At 27.0% G+C, this 27979-nt stretch overlaps 9 protein-coding genes across 9 annotated transcripts; 4 read left to right on the top strand and 5 right to left on the bottom strand.

Annotated features, from left to right (window-relative positions):
* Nucleotides 1-21: 21 nt before the first annotated feature.
* On the top strand, nt 22-549 carry VNE69_04042 (uncharacterized protein; the record flags this gene model as incomplete). Its single annotated transcript, XM_065473286.1, has 1 exon — nt 22-549. One exon carries the CDS (start codon nt 22-24, stop codon nt 547-549), a length of 528 nt encoding a protein of 175 aa, XP_065329358.1.
* A 1639-nt stretch (nt 550-2188) lies between these two features.
* VNE69_04041 (uncharacterized protein) lies at nt 2189-3664 on the bottom strand (the record flags this gene model as incomplete). The annotated part of the gene is made up of 1 exon (XM_065473285.1): nt 2189-3664. One exon carries the CDS (start codon nt 3662-3664, stop codon nt 2189-2191), a length of 1476 nt encoding a protein of 491 aa, XP_065329357.1.
* Nucleotides 3665-12334: 8670 nt separating this feature from the next.
* Nucleotides 12335-13049, top strand: VNE69_04040 (uncharacterized protein; the record flags this gene model as incomplete). Its single annotated transcript, XM_065473284.1, has 2 exons — nt 12335-12601; nt 12681-13049. 2 exons carry the CDS (start codon nt 12335-12337, stop codon nt 13047-13049), a joined length of 636 nt encoding a protein of 211 aa, XP_065329356.1.
* Nucleotides 13050-15828: 2779 nt separating this feature from the next.
* Nucleotides 15829-18132, top strand: VNE69_04039 (uncharacterized protein; the record flags this gene model as incomplete). Its single annotated transcript, XM_065473283.1, has 1 exon — nt 15829-18132. One exon carries the CDS (start codon nt 15829-15831, stop codon nt 18130-18132), a length of 2304 nt encoding a protein of 767 aa, XP_065329355.1.
* A 1758-nt stretch (nt 18133-19890) lies between these two features.
* Nucleotides 19891-21783, bottom strand: VNE69_04038 (transcription elongation factor SPT6; the record flags this gene model as incomplete). The annotated part of the gene is made up of 1 exon (XM_065473282.1): nt 19891-21783. One exon carries the CDS (start codon nt 21781-21783, stop codon nt 19891-19893), a length of 1893 nt encoding a protein of 630 aa, XP_065329354.1.
* Nucleotides 21784-22155: 372 nt separating this feature from the next.
* Nucleotides 22156-22869, bottom strand: VNE69_04037 (ribosomal protein uS5; the record flags this gene model as incomplete). The annotated part of the gene is made up of 1 exon (XM_065473281.1): nt 22156-22869. The coding sequence occupies one exon, from the start codon at nt 22867-22869 to the stop codon at nt 22156-22158; it is 714 nt and encodes a 237-aa protein (XP_065329353.1).
* Nucleotides 22870-23458: 589 nt separating this feature from the next.
* On the bottom strand, nt 23459-23827 carry VNE69_04036 (RNA-binding motif protein; the record flags this gene model as incomplete). The annotated part of the gene is made up of 1 exon (XM_065473280.1): nt 23459-23827. The coding sequence occupies one exon, from the start codon at nt 23825-23827 to the stop codon at nt 23459-23461; it is 369 nt and encodes a 122-aa protein (XP_065329352.1).
* Nucleotides 23828-23931: 104 nt separating this feature from the next.
* VNE69_04035 (vacuolar protein sorting-associated protein 9A-like protein) lies at nt 23932-25089 on the top strand (the record flags this gene model as incomplete). The annotated part of the gene is made up of 2 exons (XM_065473279.1): nt 23932-24465; nt 24985-25089. 2 exons carry the CDS (start codon nt 23932-23934, stop codon nt 25087-25089), a joined length of 639 nt encoding a protein of 212 aa, XP_065329351.1.
* A 204-nt stretch (nt 25090-25293) lies between these two features.
* Nucleotides 25294-27507, bottom strand: VNE69_04034 (MADS domain-containing protein; the record flags this gene model as incomplete). Its single annotated transcript, XM_065473278.1, has 1 exon — nt 25294-27507. The coding sequence occupies one exon, from the start codon at nt 27505-27507 to the stop codon at nt 25294-25296; it is 2214 nt and encodes a 737-aa protein (XP_065329350.1).
* Nucleotides 27508-27979: the final 472 nt, after the last annotated feature.

The raw sequence follows: 27979 nt of genomic DNA, 5'->3' as shown, positions 1-27979 counted from the left end.
AAAAATATGAAAATTGCCCCTATGATTATTTCACTATCTTTATTAATAATATCTATTAAAAGCATTGTTCTTGTATTCGAATCTAAGAAAATTTTACCAATTTTCACTAGTGATAATTTGGAAAGCGAAGAAAAACTAAAAGCGTTTCTAGAAGAAGCAGCGCCCCGTCAACAAAACACAATTGACCTTTCTAGAATACTGAATTCTGATTTAGACGTAGAAATAAAAAGAAAAATCGAAGAATATGTCATTAGAAATAATCAAAATAATATATCTTTATATGAAGATTTTATCGAAATGAGTTTAGAAGAACTGTGGAGTTATAACTACAAAGTCAATGATCTAGCTGCAAATATGTTGTTTAATATTGAATCCGAACAAAAGAAATGTGATAAAAAAATTAAAGAACTTTATAGGAATTATAACAAAGCATTGTTAAAGAACTCTAGGACTTTTAAGAAACAGATTGATTCATTCCTAAAAGATAAAGATAAAAAACCAAGCAATATTAATCGATTTATTCGAATTTTGGAATGGTTTGATCATTAAGAATTTATTAAAAATCTCTAGTAATTCTGTTTTTTAAATTTTTTATTTATATAACACAAAAATCGTGAATATTCTTTTTATTTTAAAACTTTATATTTTGAGGATAAAACACATATCAAACTTCGTTTTTTATTGTATTTGCCCGTTTGGCATGCATAAATTAATATGTTTTAAATCAACTTTTATTTCCTGTCCGCAACAGCTTCAGAAACACTATAAATATTAGCTTCCATTACAAAATATACAGTTACATTAATTACCCATGGGTTTCAAGTATTTATCCATGAAATGTTTATTAAAATATATTTTTTTTTCAAGTAAACCATATATATTCTTTAGAATTAATGAATCACTAACGTAAGGTAAAAAAAAGTTATTGCTGTAAATTACATCTGGTTTTATCTCAAAAAGCGCCATGAAGACCAACCCAATGAATTACATTCAAAAAAACATGTTTAATACGAGAAATGTGTTGCATAAAATTGCTCCACCCAACCAGCTACCTTTTAATAATGTTACGCCTACATAAATGCAAAAAAAATTTTAGTGATGATGTTAATTAAATATTTATATATTTAGTTGAAAATATATATTCAATAAATTTAACCCTTAACTTACAATTATCTTTAATATGAAAAAAAATTTAAATAAACTCAGGGGCATATTTTTTCAATAAACATCTTAAATAATATGTTTTTATTTTTCATTTTCTGAACGTTATATTTTTGAGTTTTTGTCTATTATAAGTAATAGCCCGCCTTTCACATTTCCCCGTCAATTATGTCAATTTTCAGCAAACTTTTAAAGCAAATAGGATGTAGTTTGACTAATATATAAGAATTTATCAACCAATTAATAAAACAACTTGTAATAAATGTGGGAATAAATGTCTCAAAGACTAAATTGACGTAATATTATCTAATATGTGGTGGAAAATGCAGAAACGTAAGAAGTATTTTTTCATTTACTTTTTTTCGGATAATGTGTATTGGCTCGATTCTATATTAAAATGACAATCTATGGAAGAATAAAGATTTTCTATTGCATATTATTTAATTTTTTTCTCCTTAGATATAATTTTGAAATGATGTACCTTAAATAATCTTAATTGAATAATGTATAATAAAACTGTATGAAGAAAACAATAACAGAGGGATAGATGAGGGGTCAAAAGCATATAAAAAATTACAGATCGTTCATAAATAGAATAAAATTCAGACACTGAAAAGAGCTATAGACTAAAAATATAGTTCTTTTATTTCTTGAGTCTAAAAGAACAATAATTATCTATAATACACTATAAATTGATTGAACTATCCTATATTTTCTGAAAATTAAAAAACACAACTAATACAAATAAAACTTTAATTCTAAAACCAAATTATAGTTGATTTTTATAACATAGTTCTAGATCCTCGTATAACAACAGTATAAAAATCGAATATTCTATGAAAACTAAATTATGTAATTTTTCTAAAAATGAGTTTATTCTATAATACGATTATTCATTGTATAGATCAGTGTGTAATTTTAGTGAAATATGTAAGATTATTATTTCGTTTTTTTTTATATGTTTTGAATTCATGTTAAAATACATTTTCATGATAAAGTAATGTGAAAGAAAAATTACATTTAATTTTTATTTGTTTTTTTCTTTTTTTTCAAATGCTGTAAATTCATCAAAAATATCATCCCATGTGTTATGAACTGATTTTGATATGATTTCTTTATATTTTAACATTTCCTCAAATATTGTTATCAGATCAATTTTTTCTTTGTTACCTTTAGCATAAATACTATTTAGAAAATTTTTTAAGGTTATAAATATATCTGGAATATAACTCTCTACATTTATTATCTCTTCAAATTCCATTATAATACATATTTTTACTGTATAAGTAATTATATTTTTTGAGGATATATAATTAATAAATTTTGCTATAAATAATTTAAAATTTTTTTTCATTCGAGGTGAAGCCATATTTGAACCTAAAAGATCTATATTCTTCATTAAAAGTTCCCACTCATTATTGTTAATTAAATTACAGGAAATAAGAATTTCTTTTAAAAATATATGAACTGCAGAGTCTTTGTGTCTAAAAATATTTTTTAAGATTCTAATAATAGGGAAGTTGTTCTTGATTATTTTAAATAACACATTAATTTCGTCCATATTTCTTTGATTTGTATTACTGAAAATCACTAACCTTTTAAGATCCATAAATGAACTTTCCTCCATAATTATTTTTTTAATTGTAATATCAGTAAAGTTTTCTATTTCTTTTCTATATGAAAACAAAGTAACATTTTCTTTATGTATATGTATTACTGCATCTTCTATATAATGAAAAGTCGAAAAATTGTCTTCGTGGATAGATGCATCTAAAAAACCATCATAATAGGTTTCTTTTCTTATGTATTGGGGAATGCCGTATATTTCATTTAGATCTAAAAAATCAAAAAAAACTACAATGGGAAAAAGAAAGCGTTTGTCATATTTTTTAAGCAAAAATTGATTTTTTAGATGTTTTGTAAAAATTTTCTGCGGCTTAAAATCAAGTATATTAATATTGAAGAAATAGTAAATTCCCTGATTTTGGTAACATAAATAGTAATAAAATGGACGATCACTTTTTATGAAGTTTAACTCTGAAATATTATCGATAACACAGTCATATATTAGACTATCCCTTTCAGCAATAACTTCATAGTAAAAACTATTTTCCTTTAGTTTGTTTTGTAGATTATATCTTTGCAAATTGTCGATAACTCTTTTATATTTTTTAGAATTGCAATAATTTTTGTCAAAAATTAATATTCTTGGACTTTTGGTAGAATTTCTTTTGTGAAACAACATTTCTTTGCATTTTTCGAAGACATATTCGTAATGATCAGTAATTATTGTTGTTTTGGCTCCATCATTGATTATGTCAATTTGATCATGATTGGATTTTATATCGTAGATAATGTAATCCACCTCGTAATATTTGTTAATATCATACGTAGAATATTGCTTTTTGTCTTTTTTAATAGCTACGATGTTGTTGAGTGTTTTCTGTAAATTTTCAGTAGCTCTAGTGAATAAAATAGCTAAAAAAATATTGACAGTAATCATTGGGTATCTTTAAAAAAAATGAGCATGTAATAAAATAATGAAAACCTATTTCAATGTTGTAACGCATTAAATTTTCTAATCATTGAATGATACAACGCTCTAACATGAAAATGTAAATTTTGATTTACTTATGATGATAAAAAATGGAATGAAGAAATCTGAAATAATTTAATGAAAATACAACTGTTAAAAACTTTCACGGGGGACGTGTAATATAAAAAACACTACAAATAGATGACACATCGAATTGTTTGAATATATCATATTAGATTGTTAATGTGCCTAAGGACACTGTATAATTATTCTTTTACTTTACGATCAATATGATTATTTTTACTAGAAATATACTTGATTCAATATATTTTTAATATTAAACACAAAATGGTATTATTTTGGCGATTTTAATATATAAAGACATTTTTTGATTAAAAAACATAATAACATATTAAAAAATAGAAAGTTATATGTAAATTTTACATTACGATACTTTACTAATGTTTAACGTCGTTGTTACAGTATCTACTATTTTATATACCTGAACTAATTTTTGGCTTGTTTGCCTGAAACCTTTTTTAATATAAATATATGTTTAAATAAAATAATAACATAAGTTTGCGAATAAACTTAGATATGCGCAGATACATGTTGGTTATTTAAAAAAAAATGCTATAATAGAATATGATATTTATATTATGGCTATTACTTTGTTTTTTTTTATTTAGCGTAGAATATGGCTAAGAAAGTATAAACATGTACATGGACTTCTTCTGCCGCCTTGCTCATAGCCTTTGAACTGATTCTCGAGTAATCAAGAGAAATGCTCCCATGAGGTCTTACGGAGGATCCCAAATCAAAATGACTATGAAGTTGTTATAGAATCAAGCTCTTTCTAGTCTTACATGTACTAAATGACTTTCATATTTTAGGTATATATGTATTTGAATAGATCATAAATTTTTAACTTTTTATTAATATCGTTTAATCTATATTTTTATACATGCAATTATTTAGTTTTATAGAGGTTATATACAAAAGATCAACTATTATATATAATACTAATGTAGGATGCGTAGTTTTTCAAAAATGAAAATATTCCAATCTCTAGTATATAATACATTTGAAAATTTTATTATATGTTAGTCTCTTTATTCATGAGGGTTCCAACCCCAACATCTTATCCTCGAGACGGTTAGTCTTACTTTCCATAATTCCTTTAAGATCATAATGTCTCTTTTTGATAATTTTATCATCCTCAGTTTTTACTAGATAAGAATCTTCCCCACAACTTTCAAGCTGATCGCCTTTTCTGTCGAATCTACCACTATCCTGTTTGCTAACATTACCAAGATTTTCTCTCTTTCGCAATTCTTACAGCCTGGCCCGCCGAAAACTTTTCTCTCGCCCTTTTGATAAATTTCTTGGCATATTCTTCATCTCCCGAGTTTTCCCATTTTGCCTCTACATGTTTATTTCTTACGTTAACAGCCTCCAAGGGGGTACACTTAAGTCCGCTATGATCCGTCCTAATGTACATCACCGTTGTCTTATTCACTGCAGCTTCAGAATCAACCATACGCTGCTTAAATACGCTTCCACGTATCGTTCTTACCACCCTTTCTATCCGGCCGTTGCTTCTGTGGGTTTCTACGCTAACTTTCCTATGCTCAATCTTGTTTATGAAACACCACTTCCTAAAGTCTTCTCCTACTAACTCTTTGGCGTTATCGCTTATAATCATCCGGGGATATCTCCTATTTTAGACTAATCCATTAAAACACCAAAAATCATATTTGTACTTTTATTTTATTAACACTAGCATACAAATATCGAGTAAAATAGTCAATTCCCATTAAAGCCAACTTTCGAGGATCACCAATCTCCATGACATTAATTGCAAATTTCTCGCCTTTATAACTTGATGTAACATAATCAACACCATCCTTATTCTTCCTATTACCTATCTGACACATCTAGCATGCTCTTTTTTCACATTACCTGATCTTTTATTTTCGGCTAATAATAATGTTTCTTTAGTTCAAAATATGTCACTTTTACCCCTCTATGGTTTAACCCCTCATGTATGTCCTTTACAATTTTTGATCTCTCTTCAATTTTGGGATTTCCCTTTGTACTCCATTATCAAATTCCCAATGCTCCTTTTTGTCTCTGATCACTGTGTGTTTTTCAATTTTTCCCTTCATTTGTGCAGAAACTTTTTTCTATATTAAAGATTCATTTTTATTTTTATCATCTTGATTTTGTCTACTTAAAGCATCCGCATCTGCCATTAATTCACCTTTACATATTGCACGTTGAAGTCATACTCCTGTATTATAATAATCCACCAATCTACTCTTTAAAATTAAAGAAGGGGTTGTTTCTAAGCTCTCCAAAGGCTTTATGGTCCATCATTAACTCAAATTTCCTTCCTCTCAACTCGTAAAAAAACTTTTCTATGCCCCATACAACCGCTAACATCTCCTTTTCAAAATAGCATATCTTCTCTCCGTTGGTGTCAATTTTTTTTGAGGCCCATTGTATAGGTATCCAGATCCCTTCTTTATTCTTGGTAAAAGGACTGCTCCAAGCCTCGTATCCGACGCATTTGTACGTAACCTAAATTCAAAACATATAGTCTGGTATCTTTATTAGCTGAAATTGCTTAACTCTTGTTGAATTAAAATGTATTCTTCTTCCATTTTCTGCTAGTTTTTAAAGCCTCAAATAGGTTTAATGTTATTGTCGCAAAATTCTTAATAAATTCTCTAAACCAATCGCCAAACCCAAAAATCTCCGCAATTTCCTCACGCACTCCTTCCGCTTATATTCTAACGCTTCATTTCTTGTTATTTCTGATGGCTTTTTATTACTACCATCGGCTGACACTCACAATAAATAAACTTCTCCTTTCCTATATTGTATCTTTTTAAGATTAATCTTGAGACGTGCGTTTGGAAACTTTTCATTACACCCAAAAATAACTCGTCGTGTCGCATGCCATCTTTAGCGTGAATAACTATATCGTCTAAATACACCTTTACACCCTTTCCTTTAAAATTCTTTAAAATCCCATTCATTGTTTTCTGCATTATCTGTGGTGCGTTCTTAGATTCCATCACCATGCTGTTCCACTCGTACACATTCCCATCAAATTCAAACGCTGTTTTATATCTGTGTTTCTCTTCAATTGCTATGTGGAAGAACCCTTCTTCAAGATCAATCACACTAAATACCGAGGATCCTTGAGTTGCTTAAATGTATCTTATTGTAAGTAACGCATAAGGGCCTTTTTCAATCAAATCATTCAACCCCATAAAATTACTCACAATTCGTCCCGCCACCATTAGGCTTCTCAATCGCTCGTATCGGACTCCTCCAATCAGAATTCGTTCCTTATTGACATGAACCGGAGTAATATCTCCGTTTTTTAAATACAATTCTAAAATATTTGTATTATATTTCTTTTTATTTGATTTGTTATTAAAGTTACTCTTCATGCTCGGTGTCTTCTAACTTTTTGGACTATTTATATTTATTTATGAAACATAACGTTTCATGTCCGATCGTTAGAGATCACCGCCTTAGACTATTCGTTCGGGGCAGTGTTTTACTGATTAAAGTTTTAACACAGTAAAACACAGATGTCATGGTTTTGAGGACATGACAGTCTGCCCCCCTACAGCTTCAACTGTTTAATATGAACCCAGTTGGGCATGTCTTTAAGTCGAACCCAACTTCCTTTCTTACCGATTTCCATAACTTTAAACGGCCCATAGTATTTCCGCTCGAGTTTATTATTGCTATAATTTTTTAAGTATACAATGTCATTTACTGCGATACGTCGCTTATAGTTCACTTCAACTGCAGGTATGTTTCGCAAAAATGGCACATTAACCCTTTTCTCAATGTCATAAAAACTATTCTTATAAATTGCTTCTCTAGGCGCAATTCCCAGTGTGGTATTAACATTATTATTTATCCGATGTTCAATTTGCATAATAATGTGTTTTATATTCTTTCCTATATTCATTCTCAGCACTTCTGCAATTGTTTGATTTATACGTTCTGAAATTCCATTGCTTTGAGGGTAATATATCGGTATTAGCCGATGTTCGATTTGTATTTTATTAGTATAATCTTTCATTTTTTTACTTTTATATTGCGGACCATTGTCCGAAATTAGCGCTTTAGGCTTCGCAAAATCATCACTCCATTCGTTTAAACACATAATAACTTCCTCACTCCTAAACTTCTCACCAAACCAAATTCTCGTGAATCTCGAAAACACATCGGTTATGGTCAAGATATAACCCTTATGGTTTAGAGAGTCGCCCTCAAACTCCTCCAGGAGAAAAGGACCAAAAATATCTGTGCTTATTATTTCAAATGGTGCACTGCTATCTATTTTATTTCTTTCTAGATTCTGTTGTTTAAAATCCTTGTTTTCTTTACATACGATACACTGATTGCATATCTTGCGGATCACTGTTCTAATGTTTATGATGTTGTACCATCTTTTTAAGTTTAAATACATGATTACTTGCCCGCAATGTCCCGACAATTCGTGGACAAATTTAATAAATTCTTTAGTCATTTTTCTGTCAATATAAATTCTTTCTTTTTCATCTTTTTTAAAGTTCTTTTTATTTTCTGTTTTTAATGCACATTCATCTACCTTGTTTTCATTTCCTGTTCTAACAGGTCGGTCTCACTAATACGATAGCATCTTGACAAAAGGTGGGCTACATTATTTTTCTCAAATAACATTGCGTCTAATTCGCAACATTCGTCGTTATGTAGAAATTTCAATCTCTCCCTTCCTACATAAATTGTTCCTTCTTTGTAATTTACTACTACTTCATTTGCGACTAGGAATTCATTTCCTAATATTACATCATCGCTGTTGTTTTTTAATATATAAAATCTTACGTATTTTTCTTTCATTAGATTCTTTAATGTTATTCTAACAAGTACTGTTTTGTTAGTTATTTCTTTTTGCTCATTGGCAAATTTTTTTGGATTTCCACATCTTCAATGGGTGATAATTTCAATTCTTTGATCTTTTTATTACTAATAAAATTTCTTGTGGCACCTGTATCGATTAAAAATCTGGTTTCTTTCTTTTCAATTGAACCTTCTAATTCAATTCCATTTATTACTTTTATTGGTTCTTTGATTATCTTAAGATTTTCTCTTGTTTCTTTCTTCTTATTTTCATTTTGTCGGTCTTTATTGTAATAACAGTCTTTGGTGTCGTGGCTAGTGTTTTTGTGTATAGAACACCATTTATTTATATACGAAGATCTTGGGTTATTCGTCTTGTTTGAAAACTTTTTACTGTATGATCCTTCTCTTTCTTGATATACTGGCTCGTCATTAGACACCTTGTTTATTTTCTTAGTTTCTGCTTTCTTTCGAATCATTTTCTCAATATTTTTTAGGTGATTATAAGCATTTAAGACGTTCTCGCCTAAGTTATGTTTTATTATTTCAAACGTAGAGTTTCTTCCTAACCCTTGATAAAAGCATTCGCTTAAATGTCTGTTAAATTCCGATTTGCTTATTTCGTAATAAGCGCTATAGATACTTATCTTGTTGTAAATCTTTTCATAATAGTTTTCTATAAAAAGAAAATCTATTTGTTTTACCTTAAAGGCTTCTTGCAACATTTCTTTAGCATCTTGCTCAAAAATATGTTTAATTAAGTTTCTTTTGGTTGTTGCTGCATCTGTAATGAAAATATCCGCTTCTAGGCGTCGATCAGTAATTAGATTTCGTAGTATCATGATGCCTTGTTCAGCATTCCATTTGTTCTGTGTGGCTATTTCTTCAAATTCCTTAAACCAAGGAATGAAATCGAATTCTTCGATGTTTTTTATTATTTTTAATTTCTTCGTAAATTCCAGGTCCGAGTCTGGAACTTTGATTTTGACTTGTATATAGTCATCTTCGTTATTTCGTTTTTTGTTTTGTTCATTTAATGTCTTTGAATTCAAAATGACATGAACTGGAGTAATATCTCCGTTTTTTAAATACATTTCTAAAATATTTGTATTATATTTCTTTTTATTTGATTTGTTATTAAAGTTACTCTTCATGCTCGGTGTCTTCTAACTTTTTGGACTATTTATATTTATTTATGAAACATAACGTTTCATGTCCGATCGTTAGAGATCACCGCCTTAGACTATTCGTTCGGGGCAGTGTTTTACTGATTAAAGTTTTAACACAGTAAAACACAGATGTCATGGTTTTGAGGACATGACACTTATCACGCCTATAATTTTTTCTGAAAGTATCTCCTCATCTCTTTTTTTGCACTCCGAGGAATTATTTGACTTCTTCTCACGACCTTAGCACCTTTAAGTGTCCTTATAAAACTTTTTACTATAGTTCCAAACGTTATCTTCTATTATGATGGTTTTAATACAACTGCAAACTGATCTACAACTTCCTCTAATTGTAAGCCCTTTTTATCTCTTTTAATATTATAATCAAAAATTTTTTCACTCCTCAACCACGAACTTATTTGTCTTGCTTCCATAATTAAACTTCTTGTTACTATTATCAGTAGAATTGCTACTCATATATTTCCTGTCCGAGCCTCTTCTTGTATTTTCTCTTCCATCCACGGATGGTAATATTAATTTATAATCGTTTTTCTTCAAAAAATTCTTCTTATTTGACTTATTATTATAATAAATACCAAAAAACTTAAAATTTCTATTCACATCTTCTTCTTTATGTTTTTCTATATATTTAATACAGCTTCTAGCTATATGTCCTACTTTTCCAAATACGAAACGTATCTTCTCTTCTTTTACATTGATAATGTTTTCCTGGTATTGCTATTCTTCTTACTAGCTCCCCTTTGATCTCATTTCTTAAGTTTTCTTTAATACCTTCGACTAACTCTTCCAATTCTTTCTTCTTCATTTTTAACCAACTTTCCCATTTCCTCAATTATTTCACTCGAATTATTTAAATTTACTAAAATTTCCTCTATGATCAGATCCTCCAGTTCGACACTTGCATGTCTCAATGTTTGCTTTAAAGATACTTCCTCAATTCTCGTCATTGCTCCTATTCTTTTCGCCCCTTTTTACAAATTTCTGGCCACTTGACCACGGTCTCACTTGTTACCCCATTTACTCTCGTGTTTGCCATGTTAGTCTCTTTATTCATAAGGGTTCCAAACCCAACATAAAATAATAAATTATGATTACAGATATTTTAGACTGATACTAGAAATTAATGATAAAAATCTATAATTCTAATTCTACTAATGGAAATGCAGTAAAAAGCATATTAGTAGACTGTAATAAAAAATCTGTAAAAAAATTCGAGAAAAAACTATATAAAGAATACAAAAATGATTTGCCCGAAATATTGTTTTAATTTATAATGTATCATGTTTTGAGCATACAATTATTTACAAAAAAATAATCAATATATAAAAAAGGTTAATGTAGAATGTAAGGGAGAAAATGATCGCAAGGATATAATATATGAATACATTATTGAAAAAGATGTTTTGTGGGCACCCATTTTACAAAATTAAATAAAAAAAAATACGATAGCATTGAAAATTTGGTTACTCCAATCCCACCAATACATGTACGCAAAAAAACTATGCACGTTATGTAAATTTTTGTATAAATTTTGACGAAATTTTTTATTTTTTTAAAATAAACGTGAAAGATATAGATTTCGAGCAACTTATATCCTTAAATTAAGATAAATATGTCATATAGTAATGAAAACGATAATAATGTAAGTTTGCTTTTTCACGAATTATATAAATTTGTTCTTTTGGACCGTTTTATATCTTTTTACCAAATATTATTAAATGTTTGTACATTTAATCAAATCAAATTAGAAGCAGATTTTTATATCAAGTTAGAAAATGAAACAAGACTATTTACCCAAAAGTCAGTCAAATATAACTATTTTATAAAAAAAGAGAAATAATTCTTTAATAAGAATAAAATTATTAAAAAAGAATGCTTGGTTGAATTCCAAGAAAATTTTAAAAAATTTTATACAATGAAGCAAAATATTGGGTGTCTCGGGGGCGTTGAAATGTTAGTAAGATTATTAAAAGTGATAAAAAAGTAGAATACATTTTAAATAAACCCAAAACAGGCATCAATTTAATATTTGCACATCTTTTACAATATGAAGAATCGATAAAAGAAAACGAATGAACCAAAATTATAGGAAATGTAGGACCTAATAAGAAAAAGCTCATTAATTTATTAATAAACAATTTATCGAACTCCAGGAGGTTATCAAGCAGATTTACTATGAAAATTTGCGTATTCTTAGGAGCTTAAAAATATATAAATGAATATAATTTTAGTAGTAAATCTATATTTGGTACCTTTAAAAAAATCGGGAATCTTATAAAATGTAGTAATAACTGTATTAGACTTCAAATCCTAGATTATAAAAACGAAAACATTGATTTAATAGAAAAATACAAAAAAGCAGTAAATTGCCATTTTAGGGATATTAAAAAGACTAAGAATAAACTTTGGAAATGCATTTAAAAGCTAACATCATTGTTTACAGGCTTAGAAAACAGTAAATGTGAAATTGAGCATGCAATATTTGCACTAATAAAAAAAAAATTTAGATACATTAGGATTCAATGAAAATGAAATATACATGAATAATTATATTACAAAAAGAAAGTTATCTATTAATACTAGAGAATATCTCACAAAAAGAGCAATTAAATATATAAAACTCAAATTAAAAAAAAATCAAAATATGTTAAATGGTAAAAAAATAACTGAAAAAGATATAACACATTTTAAAAATGAAGTTAAGATTATTTTACGCAGTACATTTAAATCAAAACTGAATGATCTCTTTAATATATTTAAACATAAAGTTTTATATAGAAAAATTCTAAACCTTTATGAAAATGAAGTAAGAAAAAATTTCGAAGATGAATTAAGAAAAGAAGGAAAAAGAGAAATTATTAAAATATTTAAATATGACTTGATAGAATGAATTAATTAATATAATCACTGTTGTAAATACAAATTTAATAATTGAACTAAAAAACGAAGAAATAAAGCTTTTGAGTCTTCTGATAAGTATTTTAATAAATAAAAATATAATAAAGTATAGAGAAAACTATTTACAAGATGCTTTAGTAAAATTATTCAAAAGTAATTTCAATATTGATTTAAATGACAAAATAATGTGCGAAAAAAATTTCAAAGCAATAAATTCCGTGATGAATGAAAATGATATACTTGAATTTCTAAATGGTACATCTGGGGAAAAAATGTTCTATAAGATGATAAAAATACTCGAATGTCAATATAACATGAAAAGAATTTCAAATTCTGAAATAAACTTCAATCGTTAAAATATTAATAGCTTTTCGGTAAGTTTATGGATTATCTACGCGGATATTGGCCCGTGATAATAAATACGTTGCACAATAAAATATACTACATATGTTTGTGAATTTTAAAAAATAAATTTAGCATCTGTTTGAGCTATTTATAAGCTTAGTGCATGAAACTCTGAGCTTCAATTGCAAATTATTCGAGCCACAATGTATAAAAATATCTGTATGTAAACATAAAAAAGCACTTTGATTAAAAAAAAACTTTTAACTTTACCAAATATAATACCAAATACTATGTACAAAACATATATTTACAAGTTTAAAATAAATATTCAGGACTGCCTATAGACATTCAAATAATAGATAATTTATATAATTGAATATCTCAATCTTTATTACTGCGATCTTATAAAGATTTGTTGTTATGAAATAAAAAACTCTTAACCCAATAACGTTTTTTATTTGCATATAATTTCTAGTACTAAGGTTCGTAAGTAAATATACAATTATTTTCGTCGTATTAAATTATATATATTGCAACTATACTGTGTATGTGTATAAATAGTTACTATATTTAATGTCGACTAAAAAAACAGGACTTGAAAAACTGTTTTTTAAAAAACAAGGTATGGATTAATTTACGATCTTTCCTTGGGTGTATTAGTTTTTTTTAGATAAAAAATATGGTACATGACCGTTTGGATTTCGCTTCGAAATTTTAAAAGACCTTTTCAAAAAATGGCCAAATTAGCAAAAACAATGTTTGTTAAGGCAGATGAGCTTTTTAGTGATGAAATGAATTTATACATGGATAAACAAAGAAAGTTTATTTTGAAACATTTGATGCTGAATCGGCGTGCGCCTTGCTCGTTTTTATAACTAATAGAAATACTGCTATTTCCTTGAGGTAATACAAGAGAAAGTATAGCCCATTTTTATTATGATCTCTAATCAATAGGTAGCATACGAGGCCACATTAGACAAGCATAGGGATGGAGCATAGAACTGCGAATCACTCCATCAATGCCTTCAAACCTAGCGATTCTGAGACACGATACCAAATAATTTGGTTAGTTTTGGCTCATTTCTAAAGAAATATTCGATAAATACATGGAATTAACCAGGATGAACACTATGAGTACCTTTTACAGTTCCTCTGGGCTTTCCAAATCCCCCCAAATCAACGAATAAATCATCTTCTTTTATTATTTAAAATAAATCGTTAAGTCTTTTTTCCTTAATTTTTTAATTTTTCTTTTTTTTTGAAATTTTCGTCGCGGGTTCCAAACGGCCATGTACCAAATTTAAGGTGTTAAAATGTGCAAAAAAGGATGACAAAATTCACGATTAAAAAAAAATATTAGAAATCAACAAAAAAATGAAATTCGCATACAACAATCTAGTTAAAACAATTCACAATTATCGTTTACGGCGATTGCATAAATTTGTTTCATTTAATTTTGTAGCCTATTTATAATGCTTTTGTATTTTAGTTAATGATTTATCAAAATCCTACTCTTAAACCAAAAAATGTTAAAAAATTGTTGTAACTCTAGTTACCAATCATTGGTTGTAATCATATACCAAACTGTTTTAACACAAGTTTGACCAATCCAACATGGTTATCACAAACCATTGTTTCAAACACAATATAAAAGATAAAGTTTTTAAATAAATATGCAATTTCGTTCAGACTCATTTACTCTTTTCAACAAAAATAATTATAATTTGATCTTAACATTTACAACGGATTTTACTTTCTAAACTTTTTTATGTAAATCTAAAATTCCATATTAATTAAAACTAAATATTTATCGATATATGTTTTAACCCTAATAGATAGTAAAAAAATATTTTTGTACACAAAAATTATTTCGTTATTATTTAAAATATTGAAAAGAATAGTATTTTGCCTTTTTTTGCTTGTCTTTTCTCAATTCCGTTTTTTGGACAAAAATACAAAATTTACAGTTTTTAAAGGAAGTGGTTATATATTCTTACCACAAAAATACTTATAATTCGCCTTGCTTAATATGAAAGAAAACATATACAAATGTTTATAATTTTTTTTCAATTAGTATTTTATCATAATATTGCTCCATCGACAATTACTTTTAATATACTTGCACTACGTTTAAATACTTACATAAAATTATGGTATGTTATTCTTAACAGAAATTCATTAGTCGAGGAAACACCAAAGATCCAATTATAATAACTTATCAACAAATACTTGCTTCTATTTATGAACTATTTAATAATTCTACCTTTTTTCTTATTTAAATTATTGAAATGTGTAGTTTAGGAAATTATATTTTGGCTTATTATCAAAAATTTAAACATAAAATTAAGAAGGGAAGAAAATACAATTTAGTCCAAATATTAATTTTTACTAATTAATTTCTATAAAAAAAAATATATAAAATAATTTTACATATTTTTTTTAAATCATTATTTGTAAAAATTTAAATTAATAAATATAAAAAACCAAATTCCTGGTATTTTATGTTGCATATTTTTTGGTGACTTATCGATTAACAAATGTAGTATTTAATTAATTGTCGTCATCACTTCTTGAATAAGACAATTTTGGGGGCAACATGCAGATATCGAATATTATACTTGTAAATATACATATTTTTTGTGATGAAGTTTGAAGTTTTTAACGATTTTATTGACATCTAAAAAACAGAAAACATGACAGGGTTGACAGGTGTTTATTTTAGAATTTTTAATCTTATCAATAAACATAACTCCTAATATTTTAATATATAATTGAAAAAAGTTAACCCTTATGGAAACTATAAAATTTTTTTACACATTTTTAATTGTACAAGGATTTCAAAATACATACAATCAACTATATATTAATACTCTCAAAAAAATAGAGAACAAGGAATATCTTGTAATTGACACAGAGAAACAATACATGAGGATTCGCCTGTGTTTCGATTATTTTGAAAATGAATTTTATTTTAATAAAGAATTTGAAGGTTTTGGACCAGAATGTATTTTTAAAAAAACTATCAATGAAGAAAAGGAAAGTGTAACTTTAGCCATCGAAGAATTTGAAGAAAAAATGCTACATGAATGTAATACTTATTTGCCAGATTATATCATATTATTATATTCTAAAATGGATTATGAGATTAATCCAACTTATAAATTAATAATCAATCAAATAAAAAATCTTAACGGGCCAAGAACACAAACATCAATTCGAAATACTATACACTATGATCACATTGTTGAAGAAAGCATTCATTACGCAATAATGTTTTCAAAAATAAAAAAGCATTCTATTAAAAAACTTGGTGATTTGGAAACTCTTGACTCAGCTCCCATGTTCATAAAAAAAAACAACAACGTATTTATATGTTTCTTTATTAATTTAGAACATATATATTATTTTTTTGAAATAGATATCAGAGAACTAAATCTTAAAAATATTTTCAACTCAGCTAATTTTAGAACATCACATAAAAATAAAACAGACAAACAAATAAGTAATCTTTTCCGTCATATTTATAAATACGCTTATATGGATAAGATTCGTACATCCTCATTTATATTTCTTCTGAGGGAACGAATTGATGATATTGAATTAAATAATGGTGGTTTGAAAATTAGAATAAATAAGTCCGATGTAAATTTCATCCAGGATAGCATATGTTATACTTATTATTCAAGAAACATGGGATATATCCTGAAATCCGATGTACGAATTACTACTAAATGCTTCACTGAGTTTGAAATGCTTTTTGATAAGATTTTTTCAATAAATGATAATAATGAATTAATAAGCGGAGTTGATATGTTCTATAGATTAATTGAAAGTGATAATAAAGTAGAATTTCTTTTGCAAAGAATTTTAAATAATTGTGGCACGGCTATAAATATTATGTTCGCACACCTAGTGTTTAGTGAGAAATTGATAGATGAAAATGAGTTAAATGAAATTATAATGCAATCCAACTCTGAAATCACCGAACATGCAAAACTTATAAATTCAATATTAAAAAGTTTGTCCAATCATAGAATTTTATCAAGTACTTTTTTGATGAAAATATGTTTATTCTTAGAAGCAGAACAATATTTAAATGAAAATAAAATGGACAATGATTCTATATTCGGTACTTTGAAAAAAATTGGACAGTTAATTACTTCAAAAAAAGACTGTAAAAGGACAAAAGACCCCGGGGTAACTTCAAAAAATGAATTTATAGATTTATCAAAAATATATCATGAAGCTATTAAATATCATATGCAAGATATTATAGATTTTCATAAAAAAGTTGACGAATTTATTATTAAAATTACTTTTTTGGTTACAGGATATGAAACCTGTTTTTTTAAACAGGGACGGCTATGTTTTGAATTAAAAAAAGATGAAATTATAAATTTTTTCAAATTCGATATAGATCAAGTTGAAAAAAATAACGATTTAATTAGTAAAAAATTATCGATAAATATGAAAGAAGATTTAAATAATGCAATAACAAAATACTATGATGAATTGAAAAATATTATAAGACCTATTGACGAAGAAAATATAACTACCGATTTGAATAACATAAAAATCATATTTATAAAAATTATAAGATTAGAATTATGTTCAAAGTTGTTTAAATTAAAAAAAGAAGCATTGATTAATGAAGTTGATAATTTATATGACGAAGACGTAAGAAATAAATTTGAAGAAGAATTAAAAAAAAATGGAAATGAAGAGATTGATAGATGTATACAGTATGAGAATCTAACTAAAAATATAAAAAATCTACCAAAATATATCGACGAAATTTTTATAAATGAGTGCAAAACCGAATTAAAAAATAAATTTTACGAAGACATATCAAAAAATCTAGAACAAAATGTCATACATAGCAGGAAAAAATATTTTACTCAAACATTGATGGCCTTGTTTAAAAAGTTTATAAAAAATGGTGAGAGTGATATCGAATTAAGTAAAAATATTTTATTCAAAATCAAAGAAAAGTTAAATGAAAAAGAAATATTGGCAGAGGTCAATGATAGGACTGGAATGGAGATACATGAAAACCTAGTGAAAGCACTAGAAAACAACGAAATATCTAAATAAATTCTTTTTATTTATCATTTTCATTAGTGAGAAAATTACGCCATACCTTTTTTTTTAAAAAAGCAAATATTATTGATATTGCTTTAAAATCTAGTGTATTTTTATTTCACTGCAACTTTTTAGTTCGCATATATCTTTTTAGTATGATAATTGTGTTAAATATCGCTGTTCTATAACAATTTACAGCCTCGTGTTTATGTAATACAAAGATATTTAAAAGCGCATTTGTTTGGGTAGCCTCTCATATAAATTAATATTGAATATTGGGTCTTTAAGCTTTAATCATTGTTAATAAAATTGACTTAGAGCAGAAAAGACAATCTATTAACAACGATTCAAATTCTAAAATAAGTATATTGTGTAGAAGAGTATACTTTGACCAAAATATTTTAGTGTAATAAAATCATTCAGAGCTCTATTCTATAGATTATAAAGAATTTTGTAGCTATATTAAAGACAATAATTAAGTCTTTGAATATTATTTCCGAGCAAGAATAAAATGGAGTTCAGTGTCAGCGTTTGGGGGCTTTTTGTATATCGAATTATTAATAATATATGTGCTGTTTACAATGCAAGTCAAAGAACAGCGTTCAATTTCTAAACTTCTAGATTTCGAACTTGCTTATATGCCTTAAAGTCGACATGATAATTCCCAAGATATAAATTCTTAGCGAAAAAAATAAAATCAATATTAAAGATGTTTTATGTTTAAAAATAAATGCTTACTATACATATTGATATACAAAATTCGATTATGAAATATCGTATAACTGATTATACTTTGTATAATTTTAAAATACACAAACCTTATATAAGAAATATTTAAAGCTCAAACCAAAGGCATTTTATCTATTAGGTTTAGTATTATCAGCCAGAAAACCTATAAATATCGTCCCAGAGATATAGTTCCACCAATGTTATTCTGTCGTTTCATTTAATTTAACGTCTTTTCGTGCCTGTTTTCGCTTCTATGTTGCCTCCAGTGAATTATTGGTGTCATTATAAAATATTGAAAAAAATTGAGATATACTTCTGCTATCAAGTTTGAGATCAATTTTCTAATTTTGGTGCTAATCAGTTATCACATTGTCATATATAATAAATTGTATTATATTTTTCTAAAAAAAGTTAGTTAATAAATATGAAGAATGACGAGAGTATATAAATTATTATCTTGATATGCTTACATTTCAAACAATGTAAAGAGAATTCTACCAAATAGCTATGATACAATAAAACATCGACTTATTCTTTTGAAAAAAAAATTAGTAATTTTTAAATTGAAAAAAATTGTAAGACCTTTGGACCATTTTAGGAATCTAAATTCTTGATTTTGTTTTATAAATGCAATTTAAAGTTAAAATGAACCAAGACAAACCGTTAATTTTTTTTAAAAGAGGTTACATACATTTTAAACATTATCTTTTACAACTCAAGAGTTTATTTGAAATATTTCATCACTCATCGAAGAAAATCGGAGACATAGTATAAAAAAATCACAAGAAATTTTTTAATTGAATTTTACATGAAGTATTTGTTTTTTAATATTATAAGGCAACTTTGTTTTTTAATATTATAAAAACTTGAACGATTCGATTAACAAATAATTTCAGGATTAATTAAAATTTTTTTTTGTTAAAAAAAGCCAAATACTTAATTCTGAAATTAAATCTTCAAAAACAAATAATTTCATAGTATATATAATGATAAATTATAGTTTTAAATATTATCATTAATGTTTAATAGTTTCTTTTTTTATTACATCTTTTTCCTATATTCTACAAACTCTTCTAATGTATTAAACTCTTTCCCTTTATATTTTATCATTTTTTCAATACTTAAATATTCTTTACAAACCCCTTTCCCATTATAAATAAAACACAATTTCCCCGGATAATCTTTTGTAAGATAAAATCCATATTTTATAAACTCACTCTCCCTTGATATTTCATTCACAGCTTCTTCTTCATTTTTATAAAAATTTTTATGTTTTTTTATATTAGCCACGTTTCTCAAAATACTTTTCACTTTTTTATTGACAATTTCGTCTAAATTATCGTATTCTTCTATTTTTATATGAATAATTATATCTTCATACATTTTCAGGACTATTATTATTTTCCCATCTTTGTTACTTTGCCTCAATATAAAAATTTTTTCATTTTCTAATAATTTTTTTTCTGATTCTTTACTGTTCAAATTATAAAGTAAAGGGTGTTTTACAATCTTCTGGACAGATTTATTATTATTTGTTATTTCACCAGTGAAACTTAAGAATGCTTCGTTAATTTCTATAATTTTGATTTTTACTATTTGGTTTAAATAATATTTATCAGTAGTTCTTACATAACAAGTTATGTTGTTTAAAATGTTTACTAAGATGTAAAACTCGTCTACTAAGAATATAGTACCTTCTACTTCTTTGTTTATTAAATCTTTTACAGAATTAATTTTTATATTAATTAGTTCTTTAAAAATAAAACTATCAGTGAAGCCTTTGAAAGTAGTTGAGTGTTTTGTATGAAGAGAGAAAAATGTCATGAAATTTTTATATAAAATTTCGTCTTTTAAAATTTTTTTGATTTCTTCTTCGTTTTCGTAAGAATCTTTTTCAAAGATTCTTGTGCAGTTTTTTAATCCTAAGAAATCTAAGATTTCTAGTTTATTTTCCGATTGAAATAAAAATTTTAGATTTATTTTTGCGACTGCTATGACAGAACTAATAGCTGTTTTTATTGTATTTGCCATTTCTTCATTATTTTGATATTCTTTGTAACAAAGATCATCATATTTAAGTGTTTGATCTTCTTCGTCATTTTTAGTTCTAAAATGTATATTTCTGTATAATTTTATGAATGTTATTTCTGGAAATAAGCCCAATTTGCCTACTTGTACCAGTTTCTCATAAATATTGAAATTTGGGAAATATTTACTTTCCATATAAAATATTCTGTATTTTATTAGTAACTGAACTAGTGCCTTTACTGAATTATTATATCCAGAAACTAGCACATATTTCGGATTTAATTCGTCTAAAAAAGACTCGATTTTATTATCGTAAGAATTAAATTTGTCTACTAAATTCCCAAGATGGTCTAAAATGACGCCTTTTATGACAGACTTGTCTTTGGTGATACTGACAAGTTTCTCGCCTTCACACAAGCTTATTTTCCCATTATAAATTCTATCAAAGAAAATATTAAATATTTCTTTATTAAATTTACCAGAAGATTTAGATATAAAAAATTTAATATCTTGAATTATATCAAGATATTCATAGAAATCAATATTATCAGTTTTATAAAAAAATATATAATTCATATTATACCCACTTAAATATAATTCGCAAATTGACTCAATATCAGAATAATTATGCCTATTTTTGATGTATGACACAAGATCTTCAATATTTGTCTCTTGTTTTGGTTCTATTTTTTCCTCTGGTTTTTTTTCTTGAAAAATGTAAAAATATTCTTCTCCTGTACCAAATAATTCAAAGAATAAATTGTTCTGTTTTGTGTCTTCTGGGACATATTCCAAAGATGAGACACTTGAGTCGTCATCAAAAAGATTTTGGAGATTTTTGTGTTTTTTATGAGTAGATGGTTTTCTTCTTCTTTTTATGATTTCCTCGTCTGTGGAATCTGACATTTAAGGGCAGAAATTGAAGAAGAAATAAATATGAAAAGTAGAATAAAAGTGGATTGTTTTTTATACAGCATATTTTTTGTCCCCGTACGAAACAAACAAATTCATGAATAAAAGTCTTTTTTATTTGTTTTTTATGCAAAATATTTTTTGTACCTGTAAAAAAACAAACAAATTCATATACATCTAATAAGAGTCTTATTTATTTATGCGTTTATGCAAAATATTTTTTGTCCCCGTACGAAACAAACAAATTCATCCAATGTAGTATATAATAAAAGAATACATAACTTTATAGAGAAATTAACTGTTCTTTATAAAATATAAATCAAACTAATTTAAACTTTAAAAAGATATTTTGTTTATTAAATTATTTTAATTAAATTGTATCTTCTCTTGCTTGTTTAAATGATTACTAAACTCCATTAAAGGATTAAGTTGTTTTATAGGCTCAGTCCATTGACTTGGTAAGAATAAACTACTACTCTTCTCTAATGCTTCAATAGTAGCCTTTGCAAAGTTTTCTGTCGTATAAGTCGCCCCAAAACATTGAGTGTACGCATCTTTTACTCCTGCTAGTTCCAATATAGTCTTAGGCACACTTGACGCACTTATTCCTGTCCCTTTAGGAGCAGGTATGATTTTCACCACTGAGCTCCCACATTTCCCTGACGCTCTTGTCGTGACAGTGTGAACTTGTCCCATTTCTCCTTGCCATAAGCCCAGCCTGACTGGTCTGATGTTACATTTAGCTTTAGAAGCTGCTGTTTTTATAGCAGTCGCAGCGTCTTTACTACTGAATGTACCTATGCCTACATATCCTTTACCATCACCTATAGCCACTACTGCTTTAATACTTGTTTTTTGGCCAGCTCTTGTTTGTTTCTGGACTGATTTTATGGCGAGTACTTCGTCTCTAATATTTTGGCCCAAAAGAAAGTCGACTATTCCTGCTTCTCTGATTTGTAGAGAGTGAGTGAAAATAGTGTCAAGAGATTGTATTTTACGATCTTTGACAAGTTTCCCAAGTTTGGTTTTTGGGACCCATTCTTCTTCCTTAGCATTTCTGTTGAATTTTTTATTCTGCATTTTGGGGTCCAAAAAAATGAAAATATTAAATATTTTGATCATGTTGAATTTATGCTGTTTTATGGTGACCAATAAATGATGAAATGCCGATCTAATTTCAAATTTGTCAAACACCTCTCTCAGTTAGAGATTCATAATAACTTCAACTTCTCTTGGTTACTTCCAATTTATATAAATTCATGGCTAAACACGATGCCTAAGAATTACAAAGCCATACTACATCTCAGGCCTATGACGCCTCTAACAATATTCATCTACATTTACCCCTACCATGGGAATAGAAGGTTTTCATTTCCGTTCATTTTTGAATGCTTTCTTGCCACTGGCACAATTTCGGGAAAATACGCCAAATATTTTTTTTATGTTTTTTAAATATTTGATTTTTAAATTTTATTCATGCTGATTTATTTTATTAATACCAAATTTATTCATTTTAAATTTTAATAACAACAAATTTATATATTTTAAATTTATTCATTTTAAATTTATATATTTTAAATTTAATTAATACCAAATTAAAACATACTAAATTTATTCATACCAAATTTTATATACTAAATTTATTAATATTATAACATACTGAATTCATTCATTTTATTTTAATTTTCTTGTGGTTAACATATTCCTTTTTTAATATTTCTCTCACTTTCTCCATTTCTTCTTCATTCTCAAATCTTATTTTCTCCCCTACCTTTTTAGTTCTAAATTTCTCGAATATTTCTAAATATTTAGTATTTGGTTTTTTATAAATACATGTATCATTCAGTATTTTATATTTTATATATTTCCCGTTTATTTTTGTCTCATTTATCATTTCTAGACTGTAATTCATGTCTTTCTTGTTGTAATATTCTACAATGAGATGTTTAGAATTTATGTCTTTTATTGGACTAAATTGGATAAGAAGGCAGTATAAAGACTCTCTTTTTATATTTAGAAAGAACATGATTTTGTACATTATAAAATATAAAAAAGGGTAAGAAGAGAATTAATATATAATATTACTACAAATTTGTCTTTTAATATTTATATTTTTTTATATTATTTTTTTGTTTATTTACTATGTATAAGAATACCTCCTCGATTATCCCGTCTCTTAATGTTCTCTTACTAAATCCTTCCAGTCTACAAGATTTTTATATTTCTAATAAGTCCAAGTTCCTCTGTGACAAGTCTCTTGACTTATTAGAAGATGAGATATTCTCATCTTTCTATGAGGAATATTTCGCCAGACACGAGTCAGATTATTTATTAAACACTAAGATAGACTTGTATAAAGAGAGACTTCTACCACGCCACTTAAATATTCAAGAAAGATCAAATAATTTGAATAATGTTATAGATGATGTAGATAATAATGTGGAGATATTTAAAAGTATAAAATTTTGTAAGTCGCCTTCTCAAATATTAAATAAATATCTGGATTTCATTATTAGAAATAATAAAGAAGTACAAGATGATCTCCTGAATATTCTAGTCTACACAATAATAAAGAGCAATATAAAAGATCTCAGAGTACTAGTCAAGTACATGAGAGATTATAGAAGGAGAATCTTCATAAATTGCGGGCACAGAATAAAGAGGAATGAGTCAGAAGTAGAATCATATATATAAAAGAATTTTATTTAATTTTTTACCCTTCTTTTTCTTGGTTTTGAAATTTTCACACCATAAATTTTTTGCTTTTGGTGTTTTTTGAATATCAAATATAAACCCAATATAGGATTTTGACTATCGTAAGTGTGTATGTTATTAGTTAATACTTTTTAATTTTGATTATTATTTTTGTAAAACTCAGTTCCAAAATATCGTCAGAATCGTTTTTTAGAATTTATTTAACCCTTCTACGAAAAAAATTTACAAAACATGTACCAAAAAAAAGTTGTTTATAAGTGTCGAAAATTGAGCTTAGAAATTCCCAGAATTATTTAAATGAGACTCATAAGTGTTTTTAACTCAACTTTACTTCTTATATGCTACTAAAAATTGGATTTCTAAATACAATTTCTTTCAATTATTTAAACCAAAATGGAAACTCAAAAAAATATATGAGGAAGTAAATGCCATAAACCAAATATATTAATACCGTTTTTAAAACGGGAAAGCATACGCTAGTATTATATAAAAATACTGGAGATAGCACTGGAGTTTATAGAGAAGATGGAATATAAAGACCTGAATATAAGCAAAGAGGAATATGAGGAACTTATAGGCATTTAATAAACAAATATATTAAACTAGAGAAAGGACTCTTTTTTATTAGCCATTTACGAATTTAATATTGCATTTTAAAAAGTAAAAAGAGATGTAAAAAAAACAAGGTTTATTCAAAAACTAATTCATATCAAATTATTAATCATAACTTAATAAGACTTAAATAAATTTGAAGATAATAATTAGACTTTATGTTACAATATATAATATTTATTCCTTCCTTAGATCTAGTGTCCATTCCTCGTCTTGCTTCCTTTTACTTGTAAATACTGAGTAGATCGTCTCTAGTGCCTCCTCGTACTTTACAAATTTGATTTCTTCTTGCAGATCCTTAGAAGCTTCTTCATAAGTCATGAAATAATATTTATACTTTAATAATTCCTTCTGTATTTTCAATCTCTTAAATATTTCTGGGCTTACGGGGGAATCTTCCTCTAGTGTAGCAAGGAGATCTGATAAAGATTTAATATCTTCAGGGGACAGATTTATACTCTGAGTATTAGACATAAAAGACTGTAAATCTACTAATTCGTCATTTATCATTACAGGCAAGATATTATCTCTTTTAATATAATTATCTCCTTTAATATAATTATCTCTTACATTTGTATTATAATTATTTCTTTGAGGCTCTATAAAATCTGGAATGTTTTTATTTCCTTTGATTTCTTCTCTAATAAAATTTGAGCTATTTTTATTTCCATTATTAATAAAATTATTATTTTCTCGTTCTAAATCTCCTCTACCACTGTCTTTTCTAATATTATTTTCTTCCCTTATAAAATTTTGATTGATTTTTTCATGTAACAGATTTCTTTCTTGTATAGAATTTCCTTGTCCATTATCTTTTCTAAAAGTATTTTCTTCCCTTATAAAATTTTGATTATTTTTTTCTTCTCTTGTAATTTTTTCTCGTTTTATATCTTCTCGTATAAAATCTTCATTTATTTTCTTTCGATTGTCTCTCACAAAACCATTTCCTATTAATTTTTCGGACATAAAATTATTTTCATTACTTATTTCTCGCTCTCTATTAAATCCACTTCCGATTGTTTTTTCAGATATAAAATTTTTTTCTAGACCAATTTCGCCCCTCAAAATTCCATTTTTTAGTGATTTTTCGCTACTTATTTCACGCTCTCTATTAAATCCATTTTGTATTGATTTTTCAGATATAAAATTTTTATCTAGTTCCCTTTCTCCTCTAAATATTCCATTGCCTATTAATTTTTCATTTACAAAATTTTTTTCTCTCATATATCCATTCTGTATTAATTTCTCATTAATGTAATTTTCTCCCGATGGTTGTTTATTGAACCCATTCTGTATTAATTTCTCATTAATGTAATTTTCTACTGGTTGCTTTTTCATTTCATAACTTTGTCCTATTGAGTTGGGTGTTTGTGTCTCATAACTTTGTCCTATTGGTGGCCTTTTTATATTATTTTGTGGTGGGTTAGACTGTATAAATTTCTTATAGAAATATGCCTGGTCAGAGTTGTGAGTTGCACTTGGTAAATCTCCGAAGTTACAAGATGCGCCTTTTCTGGCGAAATGGGGCGGGAGATCATAATGTTGTCTGTCTTGATAAGAGTGTCTAGTTTCAAAATATTGTTTGTCTTGGTAAGAGTGTCTGTCTGTATATAATTGCCTGTTTACATGTGGTGGTCTTTCTACATATGGTGGTCTTTCTACATATGGGGGTCTGTCTTGATAAGGCGGTCTGTCTACATGTGGCGGTCTGTTTACATGTGGTGCTCTATCGTGATGATTTGGCCTTTCTGTTGGATTTAGTCTCTCGCCATGGTTTATTCTGTCGCCATGGTGTAGTCTGTCGCCGTGTAGTGGTCTCTCGCCATGGTGTGGCCTTTCTACTGGATTTAGTCTGTCGCCATGGATAAGTCTGCCTTGAAATATTGGTCTCGCTTCCCTATTATATGTTCCTTCTCTATTGTAGTTCATATCTTTCTCATATGGTGGCCTTCTTAATCTTTCATTCATATCAGGCGTCTTACTATTATATTCCACATGTTGTCTCTCATTGTCGTTAATATTGTCACTATTTCTTCTATACATATTCATCTCATTATTCCTTACAAACTCTGGATGCACATTCCTATGACCTACATTCTGACTCTCTTTCCCATTATTCCTCGTCATTGGTCCTGTTATCAATCTAGTATGTAAATTAACATCTTCTTTCTTATTCTCTACAATTTTAGTATTCTTTAATATCTTATCACATTTATTCTTCATACTCTTAAGATATTCTTCTTTGGTTTTACTAGTGTCAAATACTTTCTGCTCGGACTTTAAAGCAGCTTCTTTCATTTTATCTTCTGGGTGGTCACTGAAGATTTGAGAGTCTTTTAACAGTTTAAAGAGATGGAGAATTATCTGTTTTCTTTCGTTTTGAGATATCATGGTATAAAAAAATAATCAAAGAAAAATAAATATAAAAAAAAAGACAAATAAAAACATGAAACACAAAGAAACAAAGAGGATATCATGAGAAAGAGAAGTAGAATGTAATCTAGTAAAACAGAAATATTTATAATTTAAAATATAACTGAGTGTAGAGAAAAATAAAAAAAACAAGGCCAAGATAGATATTGTCAATTTAATGAGAAAATAAATTGAATGACCAATGAGAGAAGATTTAGATGTATATCGGGAAAGACAAGTTTATAAAAGACTTGAAAACCATCTAGCCACTCTAGATCAGTGTTTAAATTAACAAAAAGAAATTTAACATGCAATTTAAAGATGTTTAAAATTTAATGAGCATAAACAAATAGAAATTTACTAAAACAAAAATATCATTTGAGATATATTCAAGAAAAAATTTGTGCTTTCTTATATAAGAATCAATTCAATCAGATAAATAATAAGTGAC

The sequence above is a fragment of the Vairimorpha necatrix genome, chromosome 4, assembly GCF_036630325.1.
Source record: "Vairimorpha necatrix chromosome 4, complete sequence".
Lineage (NCBI taxonomy): Eukaryota > Fungi > Microsporidia > Nosematidae > Vairimorpha > Vairimorpha necatrix.
This window is presented reverse-complemented; position numbering and strand designations above follow the sequence as displayed.